Genomic DNA, 22,381 nt, shown 5'->3' on the forward strand with positions numbered 1-22,381 from the left:
GATCGTCTCCTTCGGAATGGGCGTGCTCAGGGGCCCCTCGTGTTGGGGGTGGTGGTCAAAGGTCTGGCCCACAGGACACAGGCCAAACAGCTTCTCCAGGCTTTCCCGTATACACCTGGTGGGAGAGCGACGTCGTTTGGGGTGGGAACTGGGGAGGCCTCACCCCTGGGTGCTGGGGGCGCCATTGAGATCCCGGAGACTACAGTCCCCTTCCTGGTGTCCCGCCATCAGGGCAGGGCTGCAGTGTTGTCCTTGGGGGGGATCCGTCAGGGGCAGGTCATCTTCAGGCACCGGTTGCAGGGAGAACAGCCCCGGGGATAAAACAGGGCCTCACCATCAGTCCATGATCGGGTCACTCTCTGTCTGGGGGCTGCCACACTCAACTCTGCTACAGCTGTAGGGGGACAGACGTTGTGAAGTCACAGCAGGGGAGGGGCTTTGGTAGCTACCCTCGCTGGTGCAGCAGGAGGCCGTTGCCGGGGTCCCTTGGGCAACAGGAGGAGGGCAGCTGGAGGCCGTCCCAACCCTGTTGGCACGGCAGGAGGCCATCGCCGGAGCCTGACTTCCTGACAGGACCGCAGACGGGGCACGGTTGGAGGCCGTCGCCTGCCTACGGGCATGGCTGGAGGCTGTCGCCTGCCTTCGGGCGCGGCTGGAGGCCGTCACCTGAGTCTCATATGAAGGGCAACGTGTGGGCGTGGAGCGGCTGGAGGCTGTCACCTGAGTTCTGTCTGGAGGACAACATGTGGGAGTGGAGCGGCTGGAGACCGTCTCCCGTCTGGAGGCGCGGCAGAAGGCCGTCGCCGGTGTTGTGCCCTCTGTGTCTCCTGCAGGTGGAAAGGGGACGTACTCTTTTTCCCCCATGTGTGGCTGGAGGCCATCATAGGCCCTGCAGGTGGAGTGTGTGGTCCAGGTGGAGCAGCTGGAGGCCATCTCTAGGGTGGAGCGGCTGGAGGCCGTCTCCTGGTAGGAGCAGCAGGAGGCTGTCTCTAAGGGGGGAGCGGCTGGAGGCCATCTCCTGGTGTGAGTGGGTGGAGGCCGTCTCTGGGGTGCTGTATGGAGCGTAAGGTTCAGCTCCACCTCGATCCTGATGCAGATTGGGCTGGTGAGAGGGTAATGCGCATCTTTCACGAATCACATTATTCTGTATCATATCCACTCTCTGTACTCCACATACATTCCTCAGCAGTCCCATCTCCACTGGTCTTACTCTTGACTTTTCATTTTCATGCCATACCATAGTCTCACATCCATATATTAAAGTTGGCACTAACACTCCTTCACGGAAGCCTCGCGCAGCTGCAACACTCAAGCCTCTGTTTTTTATCAAGGCCTTCATAGCACCAGCTACTTTCCTTCTTTGTGTCACTCCACTTTCCACATCTTTTGCACATTTTCCTCTTTTTTCTATCACTCTACCCAGGTATTTGAACTCTCTCACTAGTTCCAGTCTCTCTCCATTCGCTGTAACATCACACTGTGAGTCACATTCTCTCTTAGTAACCATCACTTTACTCTTTTTTTTAACATTTACTCTCAAGGCATGATGCTCACAGACATCTACAGAACTCTGCACTAGTATGCCAAGCTCTTGTCTGGTGTTTGGAAGTAGCATTGCATCATCAGCATACAAAAAATTTGAGATATTCCATCCATCACCATTCATTACTAATGCTATCCCTCTTTCCATTACTTGCATTTTTACTTTTCTCATCACCCCATCCATAAATATACTGAACAACCATGGGGACATCACACAAGCTTTTCAGATGCCCACACTGATTGTGAACCAATCACTTAGATATCCATTTACCCTTACACATGCCTCACTACCATTATAAAAACTCTTGACGGCACCTAGCAGCTTACTATCTACACCGTACATGTGCAAAACCTTCCACAATCCTTCTCTGTTTACTTTGTCATATGCTTTTTCCGGATCCATAAATGCCATAAACACCTTATAGTCCTCACACATCTTCACCATTTGTCTAACTGCAAATATTTGATCCACACATCCCCTGCCACTCCTAAAGCCACCCTCTTCATCACTCACTAAGACTTCTGATATCTCTCTTCCATTCTCTGTGATAATTCTTCCATATACCATCCCTACCACATTCAATAGACTTATGTCACGATAATTGTTGCACTCATTTTGCTCACCTTTATTTTTGTACAGGGGTACAATCAGTGTTTTTTTCCACTCTAGTGACACAGTTTCACTCATCCATTCCTTCTTACATATCTCCAACAAGCACTTCATTCTGCTCTCTCCACCACACTTAATCATCTCTGCATATACCTCATCAACCCCAGCCTCTTTCCCAGTTTTCAGTCACTTCATAGCATTTTCAACCTCTGTGAGTGTCATGTTTCCTGGCATTGCATTTCTTCTCAGTACATCCCCCAAACCAATCATGTTAGCTATTGCTTTGCTCTTTCCATTCCCATTCATCAGATTTTCAAAATACAGTAATCCCTCCAATATCTGATGTAATAGAGCCAAAGGCATGTCCAGATAGTGATCCTGTCCAGATATTGGGCCCCAGTCTCCTGGACTTGTATATATGGACCCTAACTCAGAAAAACACATATACAACTCCCTCTGGACATGCATAGCACCTATTTAAGACCCAAATCACACCAATAAGGGACATAAAAGACTGAAATAAATACAAAAGAACCATAAAATGAAGTTTTAGAGGTAGGTTTATACAATATTAAACATTTTGGGTACTTACAACATGTCCCTGGCTCCTGGACTGGTAGTTATGGACCCTAACCTAGCCTAACTCAGAAAAACACCTCCCTACTGCACATGTATAGCACCTAAGACACTATTCACACCAATAAGGGACATAAAAGAGTGAAATGAGGTGTTAGAGGTAAGTATGGAAAATACAGTACAGTACAATATGAAACATTCTGGGTACTTACAGCAAGTCCCTGGCCATGTTAATGAATAACCCGCCTCCTCTCAGACTCTGACAGTAAGGAGTTCCTGAAGCACTTGCAGTACACTGTTCATGAAGTCTTGCACAGAACTTAGTCATTTGCACTCAGAATTCCATTCTCTTAACACTGCGCACTCTTGTCTACTTGCGCTCCATTGTACAGTAATCCCTCTAATATCCGGACGCCCAATAACCGAACATCCCCACTAACCGAACCTTATCGTCCTGGGATCAAACATTCCCAAAATGGTCCGAAAATCCAAAAAAATTGGAAAAAAAATCGATTTTTTGCCGTCCGTAATTTGAACTTGCCGCGCGCGCCGCGTGAGAGCATTGTTTTGGTTCGTCATTCCTCCGACGTCCGATAGAGCGCCGCTGCATCCTCCCCACTTCCCGCCTGTCTCTCACCGCGACAAGACCTACGCTCTTCGCCATGGCTGCCCACGTGCTCGCTTTTGTGGTGGTGCCGTACTTGCTGCAAGGCCTCCTGCTGCTCTCTGCCCTACTCTTAGTGTGTGTGATGATGGCCCCGCCTCCTGAGAAAAGGAAGAGAGTGGTGTTGACTCTGGAGAAGAAACGGGAGATATTGGAGAAGGTTGATGCGGGTTGGTCTTCCTCTCGCATTCTCCGCGAGTTCAACCTGGCCCGGTCGACTTTGTTTGATATCAAGCATTCCCGAGACAAGCTCATGCAGTACACGGCTGACTTCTCGTCGAGAAGCAAACGCAACGTGGAGAGGAAGGTTATGTTTACCCCCAAGTATGCAGAGATCGACCGCTCCACGTTGATTTGGTATCGACAGCAACGTGCAGCTGGTGTGATGGTACGTGGAACGGAGCTGAAGGCTGCTGCTGAGAAGTTTGCAAGGCTTCACGACGCCCTAGACTTCAAGGCATCCGAGGGTTGGCTCTTCGCGTTCAAGTTGCGACATGGCCTTACTAACCGTAAAGCACATGGCGAAGCATTGGACGCTAACGAGGATGGAGTGGACGAGTTTCGGCACAAGGTGAAAGGCTTGATCGACAGGGAGGGCCTCACTCTCGGTCAAGTCTATAACGCTGACGAAACTGGCCTATTCTATCGCTCGGTGCCAACGAACACTCTCGCCGATGAGACGGAGAAGCGTGTACCTGGCCGCAAGCTTTCTAAGGAACGGATATCTGCTTTGTGTTGTGCCAATGCTAACAGCATGCACCGGCTTAAGCCCGTTATTGTTGGCCGTGCAAAGCAGCCTCGGTGCCTTCGTGGGGTGATGGATGTCCTTCCTGTCGTATGGTACCATTCTTTGAAAGCATGGTTCACAGCTGTGATTTTCAAAGACTGGTTTCACTATCACTTCGTCAAGGAGGTCATACATTACCAGACGAAGACACTGGGAATTCCTCGCGACCAGGTAAAGGCTCTCCTTCTCCTCGACAATGCACCTGCCCACCCGTGCGACAAGGACTTGGTTGCTGAAAATGGCCGTATTAGGTGCATGTTTCTGCCACCTAATACGACTGCTCTCATTCAACCAATGGACCAAGGAGTGATCGTGACAACAAAGCGCCTGTACCGTCGGAAGTTCCTGGACGAGGTGATGGTGGTTCTCGAGGACGAGGACGAGGACGAGCGCAGGGAAGGACGTGACACTCGAGGCAAGCGGACTTTGGAAAACCTTCGCCGCTACAACATCAAGTCTGCGCTGTACAACTGGGCTAGTGCATGGAAGGAAGTCCCTGTGAAAACTCTTGAAAATGGTTGGTCTCGTCTGCTTCTCGGAACAGATGTGGAGTACGATTTCCTAGGGTTTGACGTGGATGACTTCCATGCACGGCTACGTACGCACGGCGACGATGTTGATGTGGACGATGTTCGTGAGTGGTTGGACGATGACGAGGGCGATCCTGGGTATCAGGCGTTGTCTGATATCGAGATCGCGTCTTCGGTTGCTGGTGTCAGTCCCGAACTTGAAGATTCCGACGACGAAGGCGATGATGATGCAGACTCCGCCCAGCAGGACACTACTCCAGCCATCCCCAAGCTGAGCGCACTCCGGGAACATCTAGAGTTCGTCCTAGACTACCTGGAACACCCGGACCGCGACAGGGAGATGGGGCCCTTGGGACTCGTGGAGGAAGTGCGTGCTTTCCGGCAGCGCATCATCAATCGCCAGAATCGTCGGTCCTTGCATCAGTCAACGATTGACAGTTTTTTCAGGCCCGTGACCCCCTCTGTGCCAAGCCCTGGTTCCACTCCGTTGCCTCCCCAAGACAGGCCCTCATGCTCCGAGCCACAGCCCAGCACATCAGCTACAGTGGAGTCACCGCTCGACGTGAGTTTGCGGCTGTCTTCAGAGTCTTCTGTAGTCGGTACGCCATCACCACTACCCACCGATGCACCCCTTGGACGCCTGCCAGTGATACTCTCGGGCTCTGACAGTGAATAAACAGCAAGAACTTCTCCACTAGACCACACGGGAATTTTGAGTGTTGTGCAGTGAAAAAAACGGTGTGTTGTGTTAAGGTTTTCAAGTTGGGAGAAAAGACTAAGTAGAAAAGAAATTTAACGTAACTAACCTTCTTTGTTTTGGCTTTGGAAACTTAAAAAAACTTGGGAAAAGTTAATGTGCAACACTTAAATTTAATGGAACATTATTTGGACTAAAGTGAACACTGTGAAAAGAACGGACTTCTGTGTGTTAGTGACTAAGTTCAGTGCAAGACTTCAGGAAGAGTGTAGTGCAAGTGCTTCAGGAAATCGTTCTTACTGTCAGAGTCCGAGAGGAGGCGGTTATTCATCGAGGTGGCCAGGGACTTGCTGTAAGTAGCCAAAATGTTTCATGTTGTACTATTTTCCATACTATATTTACCAGAATGTTTCATATTGTATTTTTTCCCATACTATACTTACCAGAAAGTGTCATACTGTACTTCTTTCCATACTAAACTTACCTCATGCATGTGCAGTAGGAATGTGTTTTTCAGAGTTCGGTTAGGTTCGGTTAGGTTAGGTTCGGTTAGAGTCCATAAGTACCAGAATGTTTATTAATGTATGAACATACTTCTAAACCCACATTTCATGTGTCTATTGCATTTATTTCAGTCATTTATGTGCCTTATTGGTGTGATTTGGGTGTTAAATAGGTGCTATGCATGTCCGGAGGGAGTTGTATAGGTGTTTCTCTGTGTTAGGGTCCGTAAGTACAAGTCCATAAGCTGGGGCCCAATATCCGGACAAAACCAATATCCGAACCTACCGATGGCTCTATTGATCCGGATATTGGAGTGATTACTGTACCTTAATGAAATAAGTGTTACACTCAGCACTTAAAGTCTTTCCACTCATAAAACCATTTTCAAAACAAAATACATTCTAGTTAATTTATGTTACACTGACAGTCCATTGAATCTTTTTTTCACTCAGAACTCAAATTCCTTAACACTATGCACTGTTTTTTTTTTCACTGCACAACACTGTAAATTCCCGTGTGGTCTAGTGGAGAAGTTCTTGGCGTCTAATCACTGTCAGAGTCTGAGAGTAGCACATGCAGGTGACCTAGGGTTACATCGCTGGGTCATGGTGCTGGTGTACCCATTGCAGACGACTCTGAAGAGAGGCGCAAACTCACATCGAGTGGTGACTCCACCATGCCTGATGTGCTGGGCTGTTTCTCGGAGCATGAGGGCCTGTCTTGGGGATGCAATGGAGTGGAACCAGGGCTGGGCACAGCAGGGGTCACGGGCCCGAAAAAGCTGTCAATGGTTGATTGACGCAAGGAACAACGATTTTGACGATTAATGATGCGCTGCCTGAAAACACGCACTTCCTCCGCAAGTCCCAGGGGCCCCATCTCCCTGTCGCAGTCCGGGTGCTCCAGATAGTCCAGAACGAACTGTAGGTGTTCCTGGAGTGCGCTCAGCTTGGGGATGGCTGGAGTAGTCTCGTGCTGAGAGGAGTCCGCATCATCGTTGCCGTCCTCATCGGAATCTTCAAGCTGGGTACTGACACCTGCAACTGAAGATGCGATCTCGATATCAGACAATGTCTAATACCCAGGATCGCCCTCGTCGTCATCCAACCACTCACGCACTTCGTCCACATCAACATCGTCGCCATCCGCACGTAGACGTGCATGGAAGTCATCCACGTCAAAACCTAGGAAATTGTGCTCCACATCTGTTCCGAGAGCAGACGAGACCAACCATTTTCTAGAGTCTTGACAGGGATTTCCTTCCATGCACTGGCTCAGTTGTAGATTGCAGACTTGATGTTGTAGCGGCGAAGGTTTTCCAAAGTCCGCTGGCCTCACGTGTCCCGTCCCTCCCTGCGTTCGTCCTCGTCCTCGAGAACAACCATCTTCTCGTCCAGGAACTTCCGACGGTACAGCCTCTTCGTTACCACGATCACTCCTTGCTCCATTGGTTGGATGAGAGAAGTAGTATTAGGTGGCAGAAACATGCGCCTAATGCGCCCATTCTCAGCCACCAACTCCTTGTCGCACGGGTGGGCAGGTGCATTGTCGAGGAGAAGGAGGGCTTTTACCTGGTTGCGTGGGATTCCCAGTTTCTAAGTCTGGTAATGGATTACCTCCTTGACGAAATGGCGGTGGGACCAGTCTTTGAAGATGTAGGCTGTGAACCATGCCTTCAAGGAATGGTACCAGACGACAGAAAGGACATCCATCACCCCACGAAGACACCGAGGCTGCTTTGCACGCCCAACAATCACGGGGTTGAGCCGGTGCATGCCATTAGCATTGGCACAACACAGAGCAGATATCCGTTGCTTGCAGAGCTTGCGGCCAGTTACACACTTCTCCGTCTCCTCAGCTAGAGTGTTCGTAGGAAAAGAGCGATAGAACAAGCCAGTTTTGTCAGCGTTGTAGACTTGACCAAGAGTGAGGCCCTCCCTGTTGATCAAGCCCTTCACCTTGTGTCCAAACTCATCTACACCATCCTCGTTGGCATCCAAAGCTTCGCCATGAGACTTACGTTTGGTAAGGCCATGTCATAACTTGAACGCGAAGAGCCAACCTTCGGATACCTTGAAGTCTAGGGCGTCGTGAAGCCTTGCGAACTTCTCAGCAGCAGACTTCAGCTCCGTGCCATGCACCATCACACCAGCAGCACGTTGCTGTCGATACCAAATCAACCTGGAGCAGTCGACTTCTGCATACTTGGGAGTATACATCACCCTCTCCACGTTGCGTTTGCTTTTCGACGAGAAGTCAGCTGTGTACTGCATGAGTTTGCCGCGGGATCTCTTGATATCAAACAAAGTAGATCAGGCCAGGTTGAATTCAAGGAAAATGCGTGAGGTAGACCATCCCGCATCCACCTTGTCCAATATCTCCCTCGTCTTCTCCAGAGTCAAAACCACTCTCTTCCTCTTCTCAGGCAGCGGGGCCATCATCACACACACAAAGGAGAGGCATGAGAGCAGCAGGAGAGCCTGCAGCAGGTAAGGCATCACCACAAAAGTGAGCACGTGGGCGGCCATGACGACGAGCATGCCCACACAAGAAACGGACGGTAAGTGGGGAGGATGCAGGGGCGCTCTAGCGGACGTCGGGGGAACAACGCACCAGAACACAGCTGGCCCGCGCCGCGCACATGAACTTCAAATTACGGGCGGTAAAAAGTCGGATTTTTTTTTATTTTTTATTTTTTTTAATTTTTTTGCCCATTTTGGGAATATTGGATCCTGGGACAAAAATGTTCAGTTATTGAGGATGTCCGGATAATGGGCATCTGGATATTACAGGGATTACTGTATTCTTCCCATCTGACCCTTACTTCATTCCCATGGGTTAATAATCTACCTCTTACGTCCTTCATGTTTTCACATTTCTTTCCACTGTCACTTCTACATTTCTGCACCTCTTTCCAGAATAACTTCTTATTTTCAGAGTAACTTGCATTCATTTTTCTTCCTAGATCATCATTGACCTCCTTCTTTTTCCTCTTCACTAGACTCTTTACTTGCTTCTTGATCTTGATATATTCATTTATTATTTCAACTGAACCCCTGTGTTGTATCCACTCTAGCCACTTCTTTTCCTCCACTGCTCCCTCAACCTCTCCATCCCACCATGTCGTACCTTTCTTCGTAATTGTTAGTCTTGCCACATGACACACTGCTGTAGCATTCCTAACTAAGCAATCCCCATATACATTCCACAAGCTGTCCAGATCCATTTCATTCCAGTTCATTGATTCTAACTCCTCCCCTACTTTGGCCATGTTTTCATTTGCCATTTTTTGGATCCTCAGCATCTCGACTTTCAGTCTGTCTTCCGGACAGCTCCTCTCTCTCTTGGTCCACGTCACTCCTCTCAGATTGATCTTGCATACAACAATCATATGATCTGACAAACCTCCACATCTCCCTCACACTGCCCTCGTATCAGCAACACTACCCAGCATCGATTTCTCTATGAGCACATAATCTGTCAGACTCCTTTCAACATGATATCCATTCCCTCTATACCACATATATTTATGTGCATCTTTGTGTTCAAAATAAGAATTAGAAATGCACAACCTCCTTTCCTGACACATGTCCTTCAGTTGCTTCCCATTATTGTTCTTTCCTGTACTCCATTATTACCCATTATATCATTCACGGGACTAGTGCCTACTCTGCCATTCATATCACCCATTACAATCACTTTATAACTCCTGGGCATTTTTCATACTAATTCATCCAGCTCATCCCAAAACCTATCTTTCTCTGCCTCACCCCTGTCCTCACATGGTGCATATGGTACAATCACTGCCACTTTCACCTTCTCAAACTTGAACTTGACATAGATACATCTCGAGCTGACACATTTGTAATCTCTCATTCCACTCTGCCACACTTCATTCATCAACAAAGCAACTCCTTCCTGGCATCTTCCTAACCCATTCATTCCCGATCTTACGCACTTTGCACCCTCCCACTCCTCCATTTCACACCCTTTCATCTTTGTTTCACACAGTGCCATTACGGCATACCTCGCGCTCTTGAACACATCCACTACTTCCATCCTCTTACTCTCCTCATTCACGCCTCTCACATATCACATTGCCATGCGAATCTGCCCATTTGGTTGTGGCCCTAGGCAGGTATTGGGCCCTCTGAGGCTCTCCAAATCATTTGCCATAATTTAGTGCTTTTAGATATGGGTATCTGCGGGACACTTAACCCGGCCAGAAACTCTGGTTGTATGGTTACCACCCAGTGTAGTAAATGGTTTCCCAGGTACAGGAAACCATTTGGCTAGTCACTCAGTGTAGAGGCCACAAAGCAGGATCACACCGAGTGGATGATGGGCACCCACATCTACTTCATACTATACAGGTACACTCAATCCTTGTAAATCGCGGCAATTTGGGTCTGGACCACTGCCGCGATTTACAAATTCCGTGGTTTATAAATACAGTAATAACTGTGTAAAAAATGAATTTGGGTCTGGACTTTGGCCAGCCACCCCCCACAGCACCCTACCTACACCTATCTAGGCACCATCAAACACAAACATACAAATTTAGGAATATTCAGTGCATGTACTGAATAGAAATAAGCAATGTTAAAGGATCTCACCTTAATCCTATGACGATATTGCTTAAGTGAATGGAGTGGGATGGTGTTGGGAAGAACTTAGAACCTCTCAGCATGAGGTGGGGATGCTCTCTCATGCTGTTCTCCCTTCTCCAGCTCCTCTGCCTCCCTCAGAAAGCCCTCAAAGTCTGCCTCAGAGATGACAGATGCTACGTTATCCACGTCCTCAGTGTGTGAAGGGCCAGGTTGTGGTTCAGGCTCAGCTTCTGCCCTTACCCAGGCAAAATAGTGGGTGATGAGTTCCCGATGTTTCTTATTAACTCTGCGGCATTAGTATGCACACTTGCCACCAGGGACGGGTGGTGATTGGTTGTTGGGTCGCGATTTTCAAATTGAATGCCGTGGTTTACGATTCTCCTCGGAAAAGGCCCACTTCTGTTCCTAGATCCGCGATTTTCGTGACTTAACAGCGATTTCAGGGTGCCGGCAGTCTGACAGCCACTTACCCGTGATTTATAAACACGCAATTTACGAGGATTTGTATATTATTTTTATAAATAAAATCGTATTACCTTATTTTAGAATAAAGGACTGAAGCCCTCCTTTTTTTTTTTTTTTTTACTCTACTGCATTTTAACTTGTTATAAATCCCTCACTGTTTTGGAAGATACCTAAAAGTGTAGGAAAATTATATTTTTCCTAAGTTCTGTAACTGAAAAAAATACAGAATGGCTCTAGTTTGTCATGCAGTCAAGAAGTTTTGTGGGATCTAGAAATAAATTAGTTCAAACATTCTTCAGTTGTTGCATACTGACATACTAGAAAGACAAGCTATAAGCTATTGATCTGTAATATTAATGCCATGTGATTGGAGTTAGTGGTCATGTGATTGGACTTGGTGATCAGACTGTTATGTTCAATAACAGGGGAAAAAAATATATGTAAAAAATTGGATAATTCAAAGGAAGCTCAAAAGGAGGTGATCATACGCGGTCAAGATTGATGTACAGTAATCCCTCCACTATCAGACGTAATAGAGCCAAAGGCATGTCAGGAAAGTGGTCCTGTCCAGATAGTGTCCCAATAAGGGACATAAAAGACTGAAATAAATGCAAAAGAACCATAAAATTAGGTTTTTGAGGTAGGTTTATACAATATTAAACATTCTGGGTACTTACAAATCCCTGGCTCCTGGACTGGGAGTTATGGACCCTAACCTAGCCTAACTCAGAAAAATACCTCCCTACTGCTCATGCATAGCACCTAAGACACTACATATTCACACCAATAAGGGACATAAAAGAGTGAAATGAGGTGTTTGAGGTAAGTACCGTATGGAAAATACAGTACAGTACAATATGAAACATTCTGCCTACTTACAGCAAGTCCATGGCCATCTCGATGAATAACCGCCTCCTCTCAGACTCTGACAGTGAGAAGGATTTCCTGAAGCACTTGCAGTACACTGTTCATGAAGTCTTGCACTTAACTTAGTCATTCGCACTCAGAAGTCCATTCTCTTCACACTGTGCACTCTTGTCTTACTTAAGCTCCATTGTAACTTAATAAGTGTTGCACTCTGCACTTTATGTCTTTCCACTCATAAAACCATTTTCTAAACAAAACACACTCATGTTAATTTTCGTTAAATTTACAGTCCAAAAATTGTTTGTCTTTTCACTCAAATTTCTAATTTCTTAACAATACTGTATGCACTGTTTTTCTTTCACTGCACAACACTAAATTCCCGTGTGGGCTAGTGGAGAAGTTCTTGCTGTTTAATCACTGTCAGAGTCTGAGAATATCACAGGGAGGTGACCTAGGGGTACGTCACTGGGTCGTAGTGATGGCGTACCCACTGCAGACGACTCAGAAGATAGACGCAAACTCACTTCAAGCGGTGACTACACCATGGCTGATGTGCTGGGCTGTGGCTTGGAGCATGAGGGCCTGTCTTGGGGAGGCAATGGAGTGGAGCCAGGGCTGGGCACAGCGGGGGTCATAGTCCTGAAAAAGCTGTCAATTGTTGATTGACACAAGGAACGATGAGTCTGAAGATTAATGATGCGCTGCCTGAAAGCACGCACTTCCTCCAGAAGTCCCAAGGGCCCCATTTCCTGTCGCAGTCCGGGTGTTCCAGGCAGTCCAGAACAAACTCTAGGTGTTCCCAGGGTGCGCTAAGCTTAGGGATGGCTGGAGTAGTGTCATGCTGAGAGGAGTCCGCATCATCGTCGCCGTCCTCGTCAGAATCTTCAAGCTGCAACTGAAGATGCGATCTCGATATCGGACAGGGTCTGATACCCAGGATCACATTCGCCGTCATCCAACCACTCACACACTTTGTCCACATCAACATCATCCCCATGCGCACGTAGATGTGCATGGAAGTAATCCACGTCGAAACTTAGGAAATTGTGCTCCACATCCGTTCTGAGAAGCAGAGGAGACCAACCATTTTCTAGTCTTGACAGGGATTTCCTTCCATGCACTGGCCCAGTTGTACATGGCAGACTTGATGTTTTAGCAGCAAAGGTTTTCCAAAGTCCACTGGCCTTGCGTGTCCCGTCCCTTCCTGCGCTCGTCCTCGTCCTCGAGAACAACCATCACCTCGTCCAGGAACTTCTGTCAGTATAGCCGCTTCACTGCCACGATCACTCCTTGGTCCATTGGTTGGATGAGAGCAGTAGTATTAGGTGGCAGAAACATGCACCTAATGCGGCCATTCATAGCCACCAAGTCCTTGTCGCACGGGTGGGCAGGCGCATTGTCGAGGAGAAGGAGGGCCTTTACCTGGTCGGATTGGATTCCCAGTTTCTCCGCCTGGTAATGTATGGCCTCCTTGACGAAATGGCGGTGGAACCAGTCTTTGAAGATGCGGGCTGTGAACCATGCCTTCAAGGAATGGTACCAGACAACAGGAAGGACATCCATCAACCCACGAAGACACCAAGGCTACTTTGCACAGCCAACAATAATGGGCTTAAGCCGGTGCATGCTGTTAGCATTAGCACAACACGAAGCAGATAGCCTTTGCTTGGAGAGCTTGCAGCCAGGTACACGCTTCTCCGTCTCCTCGGCTAGAGTGTTCGTAGGCAAAGAGCGATAGAATAAACCAATTTTGTCAGCATTGTAGACTTGACCGAGAGTGAGGCCCTCCCTGTCGATAAAGCCCTTCACCTTGTGCCGAAACTCCTCTACTCCATCCTGGTTAGCATCCAAAGCTTCCCCATGAGACTTACAGTTGGTAAGGCCATGTTGTAACTTGAACGCGAAGAGCCAACCCTCGGATGCCTTGAAGTCTAGGGCGTCGTGAAGCCTTGCGAACTTCTCAGCAGCAGCCTTCAGCTCCGTACCACGTACCATCACACCAGCAGCTCGTTGCTGTCGATACCAAATCAACATGGAGCAGTCGACTTCAGCAAACTTGGGAGTAAACATCATCTTCCTCTCCACATTGCGTTTGCTTTTCGACGAGAAGTCAGCCGTGTACTGCATGAGTTTGTCTCGGGATCTCTTGATATCAAACAAAGTAGATCGGGCCAGGTTGAACTCACGAAGGATGCGTGACGAAGACCATCCCGCATCTACTTTCTCCAATATCTCCCTCTTCTTTTCCAAAGTCAAAACCACTCTCTTCCTCCTCTCAGGTGACGGGGCCATCATCACACACACGAAGAAGAGGCACGAGAGCAGCAGGAGTGCCTGCAGCAGGTAAGGCACCACTACAAAAGCGAGCACGTGGGCAGCCATGACGACGAGCATACACTCACGACAAGAGACAGGAAAAGTTGGGAGGATGCAGGGGTGATCTAGTGGACGTCGGAGGAATGACGCACAAAAACAAAGCTGTCCCGCACCAAGTTCAAATTACGGGCGGGAAAAAGTCGGATTTTTTTCAAATTTTTTGCGGTTTTCTGACCATTTTGGGAATACAGTAAGACCTCGCTATAACGGACTAATTTGGGCCCAAACCATTCCGAAAAATGAGAAATTCCGATAAAAGCGACATCTGGACTTCCCCCTGCTAATCCGGACTTTTTCTGATATATCAGACATTAGTCCAGATCACATGAACAGTTTTTAAACTGTTTTGACTACCCTTGCGGTAGTGTACTGTGTTATAACTTCACTACATATAATCAAATGGTATAATATATACAATAATACTCTAGTGCACACTGATAAACATGTCTTTTATTTACCTTATTGTGGTGAACACAGCTGAAATGGTCAGGCAGTCTGGACTGCTTCTGGCTTTATCAGACTTTTTCCGATGTATAGGAATTTAGTCCGGTAGCTCCTCAAGTCTGATAAAAGCGAATTCCGGTCTATTGAAATCCGTTATATCGAGGTTTTACTGTATTGGATCCCGGGACGATTATGTCCGGTAAGTGGGGATGTCCGGAAAGTGGGCGTCCGGATAGTACAGGGATTACTGTATACATATGAGTAAACAAGGGGGATTCCGGCTGACTGTTAATGTCTTGATCAGAGGTCAGACAGAAAAATGTAGCTGTTTGTGATTGGATGCTAACGCATCTACCCTTTATCTTGCCTGAACAAAACAGAATTTTCTTATTAAAATATTCAAGTGCATCAGTATTAATACAAGAGTAAAGAACTATCTTACTGTCTTTGTTTTGTTTGTGCAGGTACAAGTGCGCAGTGTGTCCTAAACTGTACCAGAAAACGGAGAATGCCTTGGAATGCTGTAAGGAGAGTAGAATCATCCCCACTGTCATTACCACACAGGAGAATTCTTGTAGGTACAAGTGTGCAGTGTGTCCTAAACTGCACCAGAAAGCAGAGGGTGCTCTGGAGTGCTGTAAGGATAGCAGGACAATCACCTCCATCACCACACAGGAAAGTCCAGGTATTGTACATTTGGCTGAAGGTAAAAGGGCAGAGGAAGTTTTGTGGGGTTATCTTATACAGGATTTTCACTTGATGTCATCACACCAGAAGTCTGCAATATTGGCAGCATTAGGACGTACACAAAGCTAATTTCCTAACAATATTTTTCTCTTCTCATAGTGTATAATTTAAAAATAGTGTTTTATTACCATATCCATGGCTGTCATAAGAGGCAGGATTGAAACACATAGAATTCTACAAGTTGTTGAAGATAATCCATAATCAGGGAGGGAAAAGCTTTGAAACTGAGTGAGGAAAGGAGATACTGGTACCTATGGTCTGCTCTGATAAGCCAGTATCTCAAAGGAAAAAGGCTGGATAATATAAAAATCAGTTCTGTTCATTTTGTGTCAGGTACAACTGCATATCTTAACAGCTGGGCCACCAGAGGTGGAGGGTATGGAGTCTGCCCACCCTTATTGGACTGAGGGTCACTGTCTAGTTAGCACAAATGCAGTTCACAGTAGAATATTGTTTTATAGAGCCTCAGAGGGTCTAGTACCTGCCCAGGGCCCAGAAAAAATGGGAAGGTTTATATGGCCATATGGAATGTGAAAGGTATGAAAGAAGAGAGTTAAGGGATGGAAGTGGTGAATGTTCTTATGAGTGCTGTAGGTACACCATGATAGCATTTCTTGGTATGTGGAATGAAGTTGAAAGGATGTGAAGTGGGAGAGTGTGAAATATGTAAAGCTGGGTATGCATGTGTGTGTGAATGATGCAGGGAAGGAGTTCCATTGTTGATGGGTGATGAATAGTAGAGAGGAATGAAAAATTACAAATGCATCAGTTCAAGATGTATTTTTCTCAAGTTCCAGTTCAAGAAGCTGAGAGTGACGGTGATTATTGCATATGCTCCCTATTAAAATATGGGCTAGGGAGAAAAGGACAAATTCTGGGATCAGCCGGATTGAGTGATAGGATAGATGCCCAAGAGTTAAAGTACAGTATTTATGACAGATGACTGTAAATGGTGTAACGGGCCATTACTGTGTATCAAGGAAGAACAATAATGGAAGGTGACTGAAAGACTTGTGCGAGGAAAGGAGTTTATGCATTGCTAATTCGTATTTTCAGAAAAAAGAGGCACACAAATATACATGGTACAAAGGGAATGGAGAGAGTGGTGAAAGAAGCCTGATTAATTACATGCTTGTAAGAGTGTTGTTGAAACGAGGGCAGTGGGAGGACGATACCAAGATCTAACTGATTGTATGATCATAGTATGCAAGGTTTCGTTGAGAAGAGTGAGGTGGATAAAAGAAAGAGAGAAGCAATCACAGAGAAAGACTGAAAGTGAAGAAGCTGAGAAACAAAGAAGTGGCAGGTGAATACCAGGTTAAAGTAATAGAGGAGTTGAAATCATTGAATTGGGAGCAAATGGATCTGGAAGACTTTTGCAGTGCATGTAGGGAATGTTTAGTAAGGAATACCAAAGCAGTGCGTGGTGTCAAGAGGTTAGCAACTAATAAGAATGGTGCAGCTTGGTGGGATGATGAGGATGAAAGAGCAGAAGAGGAAAAGAGGAAGTCATGGCCAAAATGGATGCAGGAAAGTAGTTCAAATGAAAGAAAAGAATACATGGTGAGTCAAAAGCCTGCAGAGAGACTAGTAAGGAGGAATAAGGAGAAGGTAAATGATGATCTTGGAAGCAAAAGTGAATGCAAATTGCTCGGAAAATTGGTAGCCCTTTTGGAAAGAGTTGGAAAAGTGTAGAAGTGAAATGAGCAAAAAATGTTACAAGTGTGTGGGATGAAAGTGGAAAAAGACTAACCAGTGACAGTGAAATAAGGAGCAGATAGAAAAAATATTTTGAAACAATAATAAATGGGGATGATGAAAACAGAGCAGCTGCAAATGTGACTGGCTTTGGTGGTGTGCAGAGGAATGTAGTGCCAGGAAATGTGACAGTAGCAGAAATGAAGAATGCTGTGATGCAGCTGAAGAATGGGAATGCAGCAGGTGCTGAGGTGTATGCCAAGATGACTTGGTGCAATGGAGAGAATGGAATGAATTGTTGTTGTTGTTGTTACTTAACCCTGATTTTTCTGATCAAGCAGATCCTTAAACCACAGATAATCAACCACTCTTATGGAGTTGGCCCAGAGGTTCTCTATACTGTTGATGTTATATCTATCTTAGTGTTTCCTAGCAGTGCTTCATTACGTGTGCTGTGTCATGTGGTCCTAAGCTACGAGCAGGGCATGTATTATCAATGATTCCACCCAACCCAAATCTAAACAGATAACTTTGGAGACAGGGTAGTGTCCTGCTCTAAGTATAGCTAGGTGAGCTCGAACAGCTCTATTTAATAATAATTCCAAAGGGTGGATATTGGGGGGAGGGGGGTTGTGGTGCAGTGTTCTGATCAAGTTGGTGTATTGCCCTTTTGCAGTGTGGGTTTGTAGTTTTCAGTTCATTGCTAGTGTTGGAGTTTCTGAAGGTGGGATGTTGTTGAAAAATGTCTAATCATGCCTGTGGGGGGGGGGGGATTATTGTATGTGCCTACTTGTAATGTGTGGTTCTGTCATATAATGACAGGGATGGTGTGTGTTGGCACAAGCTGCTGCATAGAATTGTGTGCCTTATATTGAGATGTAGGAAAAAAAAATTAATAAAGTGTACCTGGAATGAGTTAGGGATGGCAGTGTGCCAAAAACACTGGAAAAAGGCTGAGGCAGTAAAATGATATGTAATCCCATCTTTACATTTTTTTTTTTTTTTTTTTTACTCAAGTATGTGCAGTTGTGATGTAGAATAAATGCACCCCAAAAGTGTCGTTGTGATGATACTGTATAACTATTAACCATACTTGTAATATACAAAGGTATGCCATAAAACAAAAATGTGGGGATGGGATTACATGTCATTTTATGGCCTTGACCTTGTTCCATTGGTTTTGGGCGCACCTCCATCCTACATCTTCATACAGTAGATTTATTAAACATTTTAGAGCATTGCAGTATTGAAGGGATTAATGAAGGTTCTGACTGACCTGCTCCAGTCTGAAAAGTATCTCTTGAGCTGAATAAAAGTTTCTGGAGAATATAATGAGGAGGAACACAGAGAGTGCAACGCCCACACCTTGCAATCAGGCTATGACCAAGCTTTTGACCTAGTTCTGTGAACTTGATCTTTGACTGACTGTTCTCAAGCTTGATATATTTCATCCTTGGATGACCATGAACCCTTTCACTAAGTTTGTTCAATTTGGATCAAAAGTGTTAAGTTAACCTTCCTCTGTGACCCTGAAGAGTGTCCTGTTGTTCGTAAAACTAAATATTGTAATTTAATCTGTTGCTGACCCAAAATTGCTTCACCAGATTAATCCAATTTGAATAAAAAAATTTTCAGGTAAATGGCCGAAAGTTTGACACAGTCCTGTGACATCAAGTTTTGATTGATTTTTCTCAAACTTGAATAACTTCACCCATTGCTCATCCTTTACCCTTCTACCCAAGTTTTGTTTTAAGTGGATCAGAACTGCAAAAATGACTATTGCAGACCTGTTACCTTTGACTTTTTTCAGGCAATATCTGCAGTGCTTTTGACCCAGTGAAGAATGAAATCCTTCTGTGAAAAAATACAAGGTGATCTGTTTTGCCATTTTAGAACTCCAGATGGTCACTGACTTGCGATCATGTTACGTTCCAATAAACTGATCTTAAGTGAAATTTATTATAAGCTGAAAATGCACTTACAGTATTGGCAAAAAACCTTGAGACCTGGCAACCGAAAGGGGAACATTTTGCATGAGGGGGTTTACTGCCGTTTGTACCCTATGCAGTTGGCTAGCAGTTGATTTTACGTTCTGCAGGCAGTAAGAGACGTAGCAACACACCCAACCCTCTGAAACTTGCTTAGTTCTCTAGTAGTCAGAAGGTGTGGCAAGGAAAACTCTAGTAGACTGCCATGTGGCTCTGGAATTGCTGAAGTATGTGAGGCGGTTGCAGAAACTGAGGAAAAGAGAGTGGGTACTCCTTGGTGGTTTGTTTACAAATTACCATGAGGCGCCAAGGCAGATGACACTGCTAGCCATTTCACCTCAGAAAAACAAATGCGTGTGATGGCAACTCGACTTTGCTAGACATTTCGCCTCACCAAAGCTGCTCGCATGTTAGCCACTTTTGGCCTAATGTGATGCCGCCTTTGGGCATCCTGCAGTAAATAATATATTTTGTGGCACGATATGGCTGATGAGTCCAAAATTATCAAGAAATGGAAAGTTATGCAGTCATGCATGCCCACCCCTTGACTGCTAGAGAGAAACTAGGCAAGTTTCAGAGAGTTGGGTGTGATGCCACGCCACTCTATACAGCCTAAAAAATGTACGATCAACTGCTAGCCAACTGCATAGGGTACAAATGGTAGTAAACCCCCTCATGCAAAATGTTCCTATTTCAGTTGCCAGGTCTCAAGGTTTTTTGCCAATACTGTAAGTGCATTTTCAGCTTACAATAAATTCCACTTATGATCAGTTTATCAGAACGTAACATGATCGCAAGTCAGTGACCACCTGTAGTTCTAAAATGGCAAAACGGATCACCCTGTTTTTTTTCACATTAGGATTTCATTCTTCACTGGGTCAAAAGCACTGCAGATATTGCCTGAAAAATGTCAAAGGTAACAGGTCCACAACAGGCCAACTTTTGTAGTTCTGATCCATTTAAAACAAAATTTGGTTGAAGGGTAGAGGATGAGCAATGGGTGAAGTTTTTCAAATCTGAGAAAAATCAGCCAAATCTGATGTCACAGAACAGTGTTAAACTTTTGGCCCTTTGCCTCAAAAAGTTGTTATTCAAACTGGATTAAATTTGGTGACATAATTTAGGGTCAGCAACAGATTAAATTGCAGTATTCAGTATTACAAACAACTGAAAACTCATCGCTAGATGGGGTATCGTATCTCGGGGTAGAGTTAACATGTAAAGTATAGGGATGCATTTTTGAGCCTTGGGTTTCCCCCCAAACAAGTTCTAAACCCACCCAAATAAGTCCAAAAGAAGTTTAAAGCCAAACTACAGTAAATGGCCTAACAGTTGTAAAAGAAGCTAACCTAAGCCTAAAACCAGTGCCTATCTCACCTGTACCCAGTCAAGGTCACTGGAGAATGTGATCTCCAACACGTATTCAAACTCGGTAGACAAGAAGCGCAGCATTGTATACAATTCCACCATGAGACGGTCCCAGGACAATTAAATAATCATCTGTTATGCATAGTAATAAAGTATACACTCAATCCTCGTAAACTGCGGCAATTTGGGTCTGGACCACTGCCATGATTTACGAATTTCATGATTAATGAATAATAACTCTTATGTGAAGATTTAATTTGGGTCTGGACTTTGGCCAACCCACCCCCACAGCACCCTACCTACACCTATCTAGGCACCATCAAACACAAACATACAAATTTAGGAATATTCAGTGCATGTATTAAATAGAAAAAAGCCATGTTAAGGGATCTCACCTTAATCCTATGATGAAATTGCTTAAGTGAATGGAGTGGGCTGGTGTTGGGAAGAACTTAGAACCTCTCAGCACTTGTTCTTCCCAAACTCTTTCGCCAGCTTTGAAAACTTCTCTCCCCTCTCAACACAACGAATGAGCTCCAAACGTTGACTGTACAACAACTGCGGCAGCTTCTTGGCGCCATACTACTTAGAGCGCTTCATTGGGGGGTCAGGAGGGGCCATGGCAGGAAGGAGGCAGGGGGAAGTTGCACAAAAAAGGCAGGTAACTCTCGTACTCCACCGTGACGGTCTGTAGTGTGCGGACCGGCGGGACAAAAACAACAACAACATGGCGGCATCAGTATGCACATATGCCACCAGGGACGCGCGGTGATTGGTTGTTGGGTCGCGATTTTCAATTTGAATGCCATGGTTTACAGTTCTCCCTGGAAAAGGCCCACTTGGGTGCCTAGGTCCGCGATTTTCGTGACATAACAGTGATTTAAGGTTGACAGCAGACTGACGGCCACCTAGCCATTATTTACGAATCCGTGATTTATGAACACGCGATTTACGAGGATTGAGTGTAAATGACGCAGAATCATCCAAGGTGCGAATTGTTGTGACAAAGAATCGTTGATGTTTTGACGGGGAATGCGATCGATGATGCAATCAGGATAGCCTCTTCAATGGCCCCTCCTTATGTCATTTTAGTTACTGTTCTGGTGGCTGAGCTCCTTTATTTTATTTTCTCTTCTTTTCCAACATTTATTTAGAAATTCCTTTGTATTTTCAAAACGTTCTCCCTTGAGCAGCCCGAATGTAAAGACATGATTTATCGATCGATGATGCTATCAGGATAGCCTTTTCAACGGCCCCTTTTTACATTTTAGATACTGTTCTGGTTGCTGAACTCCATTATTTTCTTCTCTTATTTTCCAACATTTATTTATAAATTCTGTTGTATTTTCAACGTGGTTTTCCTTGAACAGCCCGAATATAAACACATGATTTATCGAAGTCAGTTTTCATCAATACAAGAAATATTTACTCTTTAAGGCTTTCATAATAGGAGTCCCCACAAACTGGAAAAAGATGCCACCGCTTGCCAGATGACTTAATCCGCCCCATCCCGAAGTTTTTGTATTTTTTTTTTTTTGGCCCAAACATCCGCTTTTGGTGAGAAACATCGAAAATTCATAAAGAAATCGCTCACCTGAGGTTTAAAATACGCGATTTAGGTACGTGTACTTCCTTACCTGACTGGGTTTTCGAACAGGCTGGCACCAAAGAAAACGAGTTCTATGGGAGGGTAACTATTTTATCCACTCATAAACAGTATTTATTTATTTACTTGGTATGAATTTATATGTAGTACAAGAGTATATTGGTTTTCAAACAGTAATATAGGCATTATAAGCATTGTTTCACTCACTAACTCATCACCATTCATGACCTTTTTTTTCCCACATTACCTGATCATCATTTCTGAGTGTTTCTTCCTCTAATGCTCAGTAAACTTTGTCCTCC

The 22,381-nt window shown here is 45.4% G+C and overlaps 1 protein-coding gene across 1 annotated transcript in view; it reads left to right on the top strand.

The window, feature by feature from the left end:
- Nucleotides 1–1,090: 1,090 nt before the first annotated feature.
- Nucleotides 1,091–22,381, top strand: part of LOC145404005 (uncharacterized) — a 122,953-nt gene continuing 101,662 nt past the window's right edge. The window contains exons 1-2 of the mRNA XM_080275609.1: nt 1,091–1,113; nt 15,137–15,357. Coding sequence (XP_080131735.1) covers nt 1,091–1,113; nt 15,137–15,357 — 244 coding nt within the window. The remainder of the gene's footprint in view (nt 1,114–15,136; nt 15,358–22,381) is intronic.

The sequence above is a fragment of the Coenobita brevimanus genome, chromosome 62, assembly GCF_032717465.1.
Source record: "Coenobita brevimanus isolate Jiangsu-jjx chromosome 62, ASM3271746v2, whole genome shotgun sequence".
Lineage (NCBI taxonomy): Eukaryota > Metazoa > Arthropoda > Malacostraca > Decapoda > Coenobitidae > Coenobita > Coenobita brevimanus.